A 13,223-nucleotide genomic window follows, 5' to 3' on the forward strand; every position below is an offset into this window, starting at 1 on the left:
CTTTTTGATGATCTATGTTAGTGTATAGAGAGTTAACGTCGCATGTTACTAGGAGGTAGTTTTCTTCCCAAGAAATATCATTTAGAATGTTGAGTAATTGGGTGGAATCTTTTAGGTAAGAGGGTAATTGGGATACATAAGTCTGTAAGAAGAAATCAACATATTGAGAGAGATTTGATGTGAGGGATCCTATACCGGATATGATGGGTCGTCCTGGTGGTTTTGTTAAGTTTTTATGGATTTTGGGAAGTATATAAAAAGTGGGGACAATAGGGTTTGTAATATTTAGAAAATCAAATTCATTTTTTGTGAGTATTCCTGAGTATAATGCTTTTGTGAGAATGTCTTGTAATTCTTTTGCTTGATTTTTTAAGGGATTTGTTCTCAATTTTTTATATGTTGTTCGATCATTTAAAAGTTTGTATGATTCCTCTAGATAGAAGGATGTGTCCATTAGGACAATTCCTCCGCCCTTGTCAGCTTGTTTGATAGTGATGTCTTTATTATTTTTCAAATCTTTTATTATTTTTAGTTCCCTTTGGGACATGTTCCATTTAATATATTTATTTTGGTCTAGTTTATCTATGTCCTGTTTGACCATTTTTTCGAAAAGTTTAATGTCTTCACTTTTTTCGTTTGTAGGATAGAATGTTGAGGGGGCTTTTAGATTTGTGTGTTTAAATTTTTGTTCGTTGTCTTTTAAGGTTTTGTTTTCCAGTGGGTTTTTAATAAAATATCTTTTTAAAGTTAGTTTGCGTATGTATTGATTTATGTTTATGAGGGTTTCAAATTTGTTTAGTTTGCACGAGGGTGCAAAAGACAGACCTTTATTTAGAATTGATTCTTGGAGAGGGTTTAGTTGGTGTTGACTTATATTGAATATTCCAGTATGTTTTATTTCTGTCTTTTTGGAATTTTGTCTAAGTTTTCTTCCCTTTCTTCTACCTCTAATTCTCTTTTGTTTCTTATGATTCTTTTTGGAAGGCTGTAGTGTGTATTGGTTTTTGAAGTTCCTTCCCCCAAAGGGGCCTGTTCTAAAAAAACTTTTTGTTGCTCTGAATTTTGAGGTGCAGGGGACCTAAGATTTTGTTCTAATGGTTGATACCTGTTTCTAGTCTGTATTCTCCAATCTGAGTTGGAGTCATAATTATTGAAATTTCTTGTGTGGTTAGTGTGATATGTGTTTTTGTTTCTGTATGTGTAACGAGCAGATTGGTCATAATTATCATAATTATGTCTATAATTATGTTGATTATCTGGTTTGTTATACCATTCGCGGTTATCCCATCTGTGTTCATAGTAATCCCTCTCTGTATCTCTGTGACAGTCTGTCTCTGACTGTATCTGTGTCTGACCCTCTCTGTATCTCTGTGACACTCTGTCGCTGACCGTATCTGTGTCTGACCCTCTGTATCTCTGACAGTCTGTCTCTGACTGTATCTTTGTCTGACCCTCTCAGTATCTCTGTGACAGTATGTCTCTGGCCCTCTCTGTATCTCTGTCACACTCTGTCTCTGACCGTATCTGTGTCTGACCCTCTGTATCTCTGACAGTCTGTCTCTGACCGTATCTTTGTCTGACCCTCTCTGTATCTCTGACAGTATGTCTCTGGCCCTCTCTGTATCTCTGTCACACTCTGTCTCTGACCGTATCTGTGTCTGACCCTCTCTGTATCTCTGTCACACTCTGTCTCTGACCGTATCTGTGTCTGACCCTCTCTGTATCTCTGTCACACTCTGTCTCTGACCGTATCTGTGTCTGACCCTCTCTGTATCTCTGTCACACTCTGTCTCTGACCGTATCTGTGTCTGACCATCTGTATCTATGACAGTCTTTCTCTGACCTTATCTGTGTCTGACCCTCTCTGTATATCTGTGACAGTATGTCTCTGGCCCTTTCTGTATCTCTGTCACACTCTGTCTCTGACCGTATCTGTATCTGACCCTCTTTTATCTCTGTGACAGTCTGTCTCTGACCGTATCTGTGTCTGACCCTCTCTGTATCTCTGTGACAGTCTGTCTCTGACCCTCTCTGTATCTCTGTGACCCTCGGTCTCTGACCGTATCTGTGTCTGACCCTCTCTGCATCTCTGTGACACTCTGTCTCTGACCGTATCTGTGTCTGACCCTCTCTGTATCTCTGTGACACTCTGTCTCTGACCGTATCTGTGTCTGACCCTCTCTGTATCTCTGTGACAGTCTGTCTCTGACCGTATCTGTGTCTGGCCCTCTCTGTACCTCTGTGACAGTCTGTCTCTGACCGTATCTGTGTCTGACCCTCTGTGAATCTCTTTGACAGTCTGTCTCTGACCTTATCTGTGTCTGACCCTCTCTGTATCTCTGTGACAGTCTGTCTCTGACCCTCTCAGTATCTCTGTGACAGTATGTCTCTGGCCCTTTCTTTATCTCTGTCACACTCTGTCTCTGACCTTATCTGTGTCTGACCATCTGTATCTCTGACAGTCTGTCTCAGACCTTATCTGTGTATGACCCTCTCTGTATCTCTGTGACACTCTGTCCCTGACCGTATCTGTTTCTGACTCTCTCTATCTCTGTAACAGTCTGTCTCTGACCCTCTCTGTATCTCTGTGACACTCCTTCTCTGACATTATCTGTGTCTGACCCTCTCTATATCTCTGTGAAACTATGTCTCTGACCCTCTCTGTGTCTTACCCTCTATGTATCTCTGTGACACTCTGTCTCTGACCATATCTGTGTCTGACCCTCTCTGTATCCCTGTGTAATTCTGTCTCTGACCGTATCTGTGTCTTACCGTATCTGTATCTGACTCTCTCTCTGTATCTCTGTGACAGTCTGTCTCTGACCGTATCTGTTTCTGACCCTCTCTGTATCTCTGTGAAACTCTGTCTCTGACCGTATCTGTGTCTTACCGTATCTGTATCTGACTCTCTCTCTGTATCTTTGTGCCACTCTGTCTCTGACTGTATCTGTGTCTGACCCTCTCTGTATCTCTGTGACACTCTGTCTCTGACCGAATCTGTGTCTGACCCTCTCTGTATCTCTGTGACACTCTGTCTCTGACCGTATCTGTGTCTGACCCTCTCTGTATCTCTTTGACACTCTGTCTCTGACCGTATCTGTGTCTGACCCCTCTGTATCTCTGTGACAGTCTGTCTCTGATCGTATCTGTATCTGACCCTCTCTGTATCTCTGTGACACTCTGTCTCTGACCGTATCTGTGTCTGACCCTCTCTGTATCTCTGTGACACTCTGTCTCTGACCGTATCTGTGTCTGGCCCTCTCTGTACCTCTCTGACAGTCTGTCTCTGACCGTATCTGTGTCTGACCCTCTGTAAATCTCTGTGACAGTCTGTCCATGACCGTATCTGTCCCTGACCCTCTCTGTATCTATGTGACACTGTATCTGACTCTCTCTGTATCTCTGTGACACTCTGTCTCTGACCTTATGTGAGTCTGACCCTCTCTGTATTTCAGTGACACTCTGTCTCTGACCGTAACTGTGTCTGACCCTCACTGTATCTCTGTGTCACTCTGTCTCTGACCTTGTGTGTCTGACCCTCTCTGTATTTGTGTGACACTCTGTCACAGAGATACAGAGAGGGTCAGACACAGATATGGTCAGAGACAGAGTGTCACAGAGATACAGAGAGGGTCCAAGACAGACTGTCACAGAGAGGGTCAGAGACAGTCTGTCTCGGACCCTCTCTGTATCTCTGTGATACTCTGTCTCTGACTTTATGTGAGTCTGACCCTCTCTGTATCTCTGTGATACTCTGTCTCTGACCTTATGTGAGTCTGACCCTCTCTGTATCTCTGTGACACTCTGTCTCTGACCTTGTGTGTCTGACCCTCTCTGTGTCTGACTCTCTCTGTATCTCTGTTACATCTGTCTCTGACCTTATTTGTGTCTGACTTAGTCTGTCTCTGAATCTCTGCTTTGCAGGGAAATGATGATATTTACATCTGTACCAGGAACTCATCAGGTATTATCACAGTTCAGCAAGCGTTCTCCACAGGACGTGTGAGTCCCACACTCAGGAACACGGTGAGGATAACATAATATTTACATATTATAGACACATCTTATTATCTTTTTTTCTCTACTCAATGTTTGTAAATGTAATTATCCCTTATACACAGATAAATATCAAAACAACCTGCAAACCATTATCAGAAATTTTGTCCAGAAATAAAAATTCTTCATAAATATATAACACTCCTCTGCATCAATTAATATCTCACCCCTACAGCACAGTTTATATCGCTCCCTGTGCCAACTCATTGCTTCAGTGCATCCTTTCCGTTTTATTTAAATATTGCTTATTACAACTCCATGTGTCATTTTACCCCACCTCACTCCCATACCCTGTACCATGTAACCCCCACCATGTGTCATTTTACCCCACCTCACTCCCATACCCTGTACCATGTAACCCCCACCATGTGCCATTTTACCGAAACCTCACCCCTATACTATGTACCATGTAACCCATACCATGTGCCATTTAACCCCACCTCACTCCCATACCATGTACCATTTTTAACCCCCACCTCACCCCATACCCTGTACCATTTAACCCCCACCATGTGCCATTTAACCGCCACCTCACCCCCATATCATGTACCATTTAACCCCCATCTCACCTCACCCCATACCTTGTACCATTTAACCTCCACCATGTGCCATTTAACCCCCACTTCACCCACACCATGTGCACTATAACTTACACCACATGCCCTATAACGCCCACCATGTCCCCTAGAACCCACACCCTGTGCCCTAGAACCCACACCCTGTCCCCTAGAACTCGCACACCCTGTGCCCCTAGAACTCGCACACCCTGTGCCCCTATAACTCGCACACCCTATGCCTCTATAACTCGCACACCCTATGCCTCTATAACTCGCACACCCTATGCCTCTATAACTCGCACACCCTATGCCTCTATAACTCACACACCCTGTGCCCCTATAACTCGCACACACTGTGCCCCTATAACTCGCACACCCTGTGCCCCTATAACTCGCACACCCTGTGCCCCTATAACCCCTACCATAAAACAGACCCTGATGTAGAGCCATTATCCCCAGCAGCAATGTACAGATACCTTTGTGCACAAGTCTATATAACCCTTTTACTGTTGTTTTCCTCTTCAGAGCTCAGTGGAGTCAGCTGAGGCCTCTTATGTGGATGGGGTGTTGAAATGTTTGTTCATCACACAGAGCAGCATCTCCACTCAGGCGAGAGCTAGCACCGCCTCCAGCTACTATATATTCCTAGCCAATGGCCCGTCCCAGGCAAATGGTTAGTGTGTGTAACAATGTTTGTATTGTGTGTAACTAGCTTTTGCTGTAAATGTTAGTGTCCTGAAGAGAACATCTACCCTCTTCACAAATCCGTGTGTACTTCTGATAAATCACAAAATATATTTATAAAATGCTCTCTTTATTTAAGGTCAGATTCTTGAGCACACACAGATACCCCTAATAACTGAAAACAAGGTTGATCTGTCAAGTTTTGCATCATCCAGTGCCCAGACTGGGACCAGTCCTGTCATACTTGTTCATGGTAAGTGCAGATACTTACAGACACCCCAAACAATTCTGCAGGATCAATTTGCAGAGCTCCCAGCAGTGCTGAAATTTGTAACATATCACAATATCCAAGGTGCAATAACTCCAGCCTTAAACGTTTACTGCCAAAACGTCCCCATCATCAATATGAAACCCTCAGCCCCATCACTCCAGGTTCCCCTAACACCAGCTAGAATCACTGAGCGCTAACACTTCCCATTATCCCAGGTTCCTATAACACCAGCTAAAATCACTGAGCGCTAACACTTCCCATTATCCCAGGTTCCCCTAACACCAGCTAGAATCACTGAGCGCTAACACTTCCCATTATCCCAGGTTCCACTAACACCAGCTAGAATCACTGAGCGCTAGTACTTTCCATTATCCCAGGTTCCTATAACACCAGCTAGAATCACTGAGCGCTAACACTTCCCATTATCCCAGGTTCCACTAACACCAGCTAGAATCACTGGGCGCAAACACTTCCCATTATCCCAGGTTCCCCTAACACCAGCTAGAATCACTGAGCGCTAACACTTCCCATTATCCCAGGTTCCCCTAACACCAGCTAGAATCACTGAGCGCTAACACTTCCCATTATCCCAGGTTCCCCTAACACCAGCTAGAATCACTGAGCGCTAACACTTCCCATCATCCCAGGTTCCCCTAACACCAGCTAGAATCACTGAGCGCTAACACTTCCCATTATCCCAGGTTCCCCTAACACCAGCCAGAATCACTGAGCGCTAACATTTCCCATTATCCCAGGTTCCCCTAACACCAGCTAGAATCACTGGGCGCTAACACTTCCCATTATCCCAGGTTCCCCTAACACCAGCTAGAATCACTGAGCGCTAACACTTCCCATTATCCCAGGTTCCTATAACACCAGCTAGAATCACTAAGCGCTAACACTTCCCATTATCCCAGGTTCCCCTAACACCAGCTAGAATCACTGAGCGCTAACACTTCCCATTATCCCAGGTTCCTATAACACCAGCTAGAATCACTGAGCCCTAACACTTCCCATTATCCCAGGTTCCTCTAACACCAGCTAGAATCACTGAGCGCTAACACTTCCCTTTATCCCAGGTTCCCCTAACACCAGCTAGAATTACTGGGCGCTAACACTTCCCATTATCCTAGGTTCCCCTAACACCAGCTAGAATCACTGAGCGCTAACACTTCCCATTATCCCAGGTTCCCCTAACACCAGCTAGAATCACTGGGCGCTAACAATTCCCATTATCCCAGGTTCCCCTAACACCAGCTAGAATCACTGAGCGCTAACACTTCCCATTATCCCAGGTTCCGTTAACACCAGCTAGAATCACTAAGCGCTAACACTTCCCATTATCCCAGGTTCCCCTAACACAAGCTAGAGATACTGAGCGCTAACACTTCCCATTATCCCAGGTTCCCCTAACACCAGCTAGAATCACTGAGCGCTAACACTTCCCATTATCCCAGGTTCCGTTAACACCAGCTAGAATCACTGAGCGCTAACACTTCCCAGTATCCCAGGTTCCTATAACACCAGCTAGAATCACTGAGCGCTAACACTTCCCATTATCCCAGGTTCCCCTAACACCAGCTAGAATCACTGAGCGCTAACACTTCCCATTATCCCAGGTTCCCCTAACACCAGCTAGAATCACTGGGCACTAACAATTCCCATTATCCCAGGTTCCCCTAACACCAGCTAGAATCACTGGGCGCTAACACTTCCCATTATCCCAGGTTCCCCTAACACCAGCTAGAATCACTGGGCGCTAACAATTCCCATTATCCCAGGTTCCCCTAACACCAGCTAGAATCACTGAGCGCTAACACTTCCCATTATCCCAGGTTCCTCTAACACCAGCTAGAATCACTGAGCGCTAACACTTCCCATTATCCCAGGTTCCTATAACACCAGCTAGAATTACTGGGCGCTAACACTTCCCATTATCCCAGGTTCCCCTAACACCAGCTAGAATCACTGAGCGCTAACACTTCCCATTATCCCAGGTTCCCCTAACACCAGCTAGAATCACTGAGCGCTAACACTTCCCATTATCCCAGGTTCCCCTAACACCAGCTAGAATCACTGAGCGCTAACACTTCCCATTATCCCAGGTTCCTATAACACCAGCTAGAATCACTGGGCGCTAACACTTCCCATTATCCCAGGTTCCTATAACACCAGCTAGAATCACTGGGCGCTAACACTTCCCATTATCCCAGGTTCCCCTAACACCAGCTAGAATCACTGAGCGCTAACACTTCCCATTATCCCAGGTTCCTATAACACCAGCTAGAATCACTGGGCGCTAACACTTCCCATTATCCCAGGTTCCTATAACACCAGCTAGAATTACTGGGCGCTAACACTTCCCATTATCCCAGGTTCCCCTAACACCAGCTAGAATCACTGAGCGCTAACACTTCCCATTATCCCAGGTTCCCCTAACACCAGCTAGAATCACTGAGCGCTAACACTTCCCATTATCCCAGGTTCCCCTAACACCAGCTAGAATCACTGAGCGCTAACACTTCCCATTATCCCAGGTTCCTATAACACCAGCTAGAATCACTGGGCGCTAACACTTCCCATTATCCCAGGTTCCTATAACACCAGCTAGAATCACTGGGCGCTAACACTTCCCATTATCCCAGGTTCCCCTAACACCAGCTAGAATCACTGGGAGCTAACACTTCCCATTATCCCAGGTTCCCCTAACACCAGCTAGAATCACTGAGCGCTAACACTTCCCATTATCCCAGGTTCCTATAACACCAGCTAGAATTACTGGGCGCTAACACTTCCCATTATCCCAGGTTCCCCTAACACCAGCTAGAATCACTGAGCGCTAACACTTCCCATTATCCCAGGTTCCCCTAACACCAGCTAGAATCACTGAGCGCTAACACTTCCCATTATCCCAGGTTCCCCTAACACCAGCTAGAATCACTGAGCGCTAACACTTCCCATTATCCCAGGTTCCTATAACACCAGCTAGAATCACTGGGCGCTAACACTTCCCATTATCCCAGGTTCCTATAACACCAGCTAGAATCACTGGGCGCTAACACTTCACATTATCCCAGGTTCCCCTAACACCAGCTAGAATCACTGAGCGCTAACACTTCCCATTATCCCAGGTTCCGTTAACCCCAGCTAGAATCACTAAGCGCTAACACTTCCCATTATCCCAGGTTCCCCTAACACAAGCTAGAGATACTGAGCGCTAACACTTCCCATTATCCCAGGTTCCTATAACACCAGCTAGAATCACTGAGCGCTAATACTTTCCATTATCCCAGGTTCCTATAACACCAGCTAGAATCACTAAGCGCTAACACTTCCCATTATCCCAGGTTCCCCTAACACCAGCTAGAATCACTGAGCGCTAACACTTCCCATTATCCCAGGTTCCACTAACACCAGCTAGAATCACTGGGCGCAAACACTTCCCATTATCCCAGGTTCCCCTAACACCAGCTAGAATCACTGAGCGCTAACACTTCCCATTATCCCAGGTTCCCCTAACACCAGCTAGAATCACTGAGCGCTAACACTTCCCATTATCCCAGGTTCCACTAACACCAGCTAGAATCACTGGGCGCAAACACTTCCCATTATCCCAGGTTCCCCTAACACCAGCTAGAATCACTGAGCGCTAACACTTCCCATTATCCCAGGTTCCCCTAACACCAGCTAGAATCACTGAGCGCTAACACTTCCCATTATCCCAGGTTCCCCTAACACCAGCTAGAATCATTGAGCGCTAACACTTCCCATCATCCCAGGTTCCCCTAACACCAGCTAGAATCACTGAGCGCTAACACTTCCCATTATCCCAGGTTCCCCTAACACCAGCCAGAATCACTGAGCGCTAACATTTCCCATTATCCCAGGTTCCCCTAACACCAGCTAGAATCACTGGGCGCTAACACTTCCCATTATCCCAGGTTCCCCTAACACCAGCTAGAATCACTAAGCGCTAACACTTCCCATTATCCCAGGTTCCTATAACACCAGCTAGAATCACTGAGCCCTAACACTTCCCATTATCCCAGGTTCCTCTAACACCAGCTAGAATCACTGAGCGCTAACACTTCCCTTTATCCCAGGTTCCCCTAACACCAGCTAGAATTACTGGGCGCTAACACTTCCCATTATCCTAGGTTCCCCTAACACCAGCTAGAATCACTGAGCGCTAACACTTCCCATTATCCTAGGTTCCCCTAACACCAGCTAGAATCACTGGGCGCTAACAATTCCCATTATCCCAGGTTCCCCTAACACCAGCTAGAATCACTGAGCGCTAACACTTCCCATTATCCCAGGTTCCGTTAACACCAGCTAGAATCACTAAGCGCTAACACTTCCCATTATCCCAGGTTCCCCTAACACAAGCTAGAGATACTGAGCGCTAACACTTCCCATTATCCCAGGTTCCCCTAACACCAGCTAGAATCACTGAGCGCTAAAACTTCCCATTATCCCAGGTTCCGTTAACACCAGCTAGAATCACTGAGCGCTAACACTTCCCATTATCCCAGGTTCCTATAACACCAGCTAGAATCACTGAGCGCTAACACTTCCCATTATCCCAGGTTCCCCTAACACCAGCTAGAATCACTGAGCGCTAACACTTCCCATTATCCCAGGTTCCCCTAACACCAGCTAGAATCACTGGGCGCTAACAATTCCCATTATCCCAGGTTCCCCTAACACCAGCTAGAATCACTGGGCGCTAACACTTCCCATTATCCCAGGTTCCCCTAACACCAGCTAGAATCACTGGGCGCTAACAATTCCCATTATCCCAGGTTCCCCTAACACCAGCTAGAATCACTGAGCGCTAACACTTCCCATTATCCCAGGTTCCTCTAACACCAGCTAGAATCACTGAGCGCTAACACTTCCCATTATCCCAGGTTCCTATAACACCAGCTAGAATTACTGGGCGCTAACACTTCCCATTATCCCAGGTTCCCCTAACACCAGCTAGAATCACTGAGCGCTAACACTTCCCATTATCCCAGGTTCCCCTAACACCAGCTAGAATCACTGAGCGCTAACACTTCCCATTATCCCAGGTTCCCCTAACACCAGCTAGAATCACTGAGCGCTAACACTTCCCATTATCCCAGGTTCCTATAACACCAGCTAGAATCACTGGGCGCTAACACTTCCCATTATCCCAGGTTCCTATAACACCAGCTAGAATCACTGGGCGCTAACACTTCCCATTATCCCAGGTTCCCCTAACACCAGCTAGAATCACTGAGCGCTAACACTTCCCATTATCCCAGGTTCCGTTAACCCCAGCTAGAATCACTAAGCGCTAACACTTCCCATTATCCCAGGTTCCCCTAACACAAGCTAGAGATACTGAGCGCTAACACTTCCCATTATCCCAGGTTCCTATAACACCAGCTAGAATCACTGGGCGCTAACACTTCCCATTATCCCAGGTTCCTATAACACCAGCTAGAATCACTGGGCGCTAACACTTCCCATTATCCCAGGTTCCCCTAACACCAGCTAGAATCACTGAGCGCTAACACTTCCCATTATCCCAGGTTCCGTTAACACCAGCTAGAATCACTAAGCGCTAACACTTCCCATTATCCCAGGTTCCCCTAACACAAGCTAGAGATACTGAGCGCTAACACTTCCCATTATCCCAGGTTCCCCTAACACCAGCTAGAATCACTGAGCGCTAACACTTCCCATTATCCCAGGTTCCCCTAACACCAGCCAGAATCACTGAGCGCTAACATTTCCCATTATCCCAGGTTCCCCTAACACCAGCTAGAATCACTGAGCGCTAACACTTCCCATTATCCCAGGTTCCTATAACACCAGCTAGAATCACTGGGCGCTAACACTTCCCATTATCCCAGGTTCCCCTAACACCAGCTAGAATCACTGGGCGCTAACAATTCCCATTATCCCAGGTTCCGTTAACACCAGCTAGAATCACTGAGCGCTAACACTTCCCATTATCCCAGGTTCCTATAACACCAGCTAGAATCACTGAGCGCTAACACTTCCCATTATCCCAGGTTCCCCTAACACCAGCTAGAATCACTGAGCGCTAACACTTCCCATTATCCCAGGTTCCTATAACACCAGCTAGAATCACTGAGCGCTAACACTTCCCATTATCCCAGGTTCCTATAACACCAGCTAGAATCACTGAGCGCTAACACTTCCCATTATCCCAGGTTCCCCTAACACCAGCTAGAATCACTGAGCGCTAACACTTCCCATTATCCCAGGTTCCCCTAACACCAGCTAGAATCACTGAGCGCTAACACTTCCCATTATCCCAGGTTCCCCTAACACCAGCTAGAATCACTGAGCGCTAACACTTCCCATTATCCCAGGTTCCCCTAACACCAGCTAGAATCACTGAGCGCTAACACTTCCCATTATCTCAGGTTCCCCTAACACCAGCTAGAATCACTGGGCATTAACACTTCCCATTATCCCAGGTTCCCCTAACACCAGCTAGAATCACTGAGCGCTAACACTTCCCATTATCCCAGGTTCCCCTAACACCAGCTAGAGTCACTGAGCGCTAACACTTCCCATTATCCCAGGTTCCCCTAACACCAGCTAGAATCACTGAGCGCTAACACTTCCCATTATCCCAGGTTCCGTTAACACCAGCTAGAATCACTAAGCGCTAACACTTCCCATTATCCCAGGTTCCCCTAACACCAGCTAGAATCACTGAGCGCTAACACTTCCCATTATCCCAGGTTCCTATAACACCAGCTAGAATCACTGAGCGCTAACACTTCCCATTATCCCAGGTTCCCCTAACACCAACTAGAATCACTGAGCGCTAACACTTCCCATTATCCCAGGTTCCTATAACACCAGCTAGAATCACTGAGCGCTAACACTTCCCATTATCCCAGGTTCCCCTAACACCAGCAAGAATCACTGAGCGCTAACACTTCCCATTATCCCAGGTTCCCCTAACACCAGCTAGAATCACTGAGCGCTAACACTTCCCATTATCCCAGGTTCCCCTAACACCAGCTAGAATCACTGAGCGCTAACACTTCCCATTATCCCAGGTTCCCCTAACACCAGCTAGAATCACTGAGCGCTAACACTTCCCATTATCTCAGGTTCCCCTAACACCAGCTAGAATCACTGGGCATTAACACTTCCCATTATCCCAGGTTCCCCTAACACCAGCTAGAATCACTGAGCGCTAACACTTCCCATTATCCCAGGTTCCCCTAACACCAGCTAGAGTCACTGAGCGCTAACACTTCCCATTATCCCAGGTTCCCCTAACACCAGCTAGAATCACTGAGCGCTAACACTTCCCATTATCCCAGGTTCCGTTAACACCAGCTAGAATCACTAAGCGCTAACACTTCCCATTATCCCAGGTTCCCCTAACACCAGCTAGAATCACTGAGCGCTAACACTTCCCATTATCCCAGGTTCCTATAACACCAGCTAGAATCACTGAGCGCTAACACTTCCCATTATCCCAGGTTCCCCTAACACCAGCTAGAATCACTGAGCGCTAACACTTCCCATTATCCCAGGTTCCTATAACACCAGCTAGAATGACTGGGCGCTAACACTTCCCATTATCCCAGGTTCCTATAACACCAGCTAGAATCACTGAGCGCTAACACTTC

General features: G+C 46.5%; 1 protein-coding gene across 1 annotated transcript in view; it reads left to right on the forward strand.

Moving 5' to 3' along the window:
• LOC128641155 (putative ferric-chelate reductase 1) overlaps positions 1 to 13,223 on the forward strand; it is a 153,173-nt gene that overhangs the window by 46,336 nt on the left and 93,614 nt on the right. Inside the window, exons 6-8 of the mRNA XM_053693722.1 lie at positions 3,925 to 4,026; positions 5,139 to 5,286; positions 5,437 to 5,550. Of these exons, the coding sequence (XP_053549697.1) occupies positions 3,925 to 4,026; positions 5,139 to 5,286; positions 5,437 to 5,550 (364 nt within the window). The remainder of the gene's footprint in view (positions 1 to 3,924; positions 4,027 to 5,138; positions 5,287 to 5,436; positions 5,551 to 13,223) is intronic.

Source organism: Bombina bombina, chromosome 10, assembly GCF_027579735.1.
Source record: "Bombina bombina isolate aBomBom1 chromosome 10, aBomBom1.pri, whole genome shotgun sequence".
Taxonomy (NCBI): domain Eukaryota; kingdom Metazoa; phylum Chordata; class Amphibia; order Anura; family Bombinatoridae; genus Bombina; species Bombina bombina.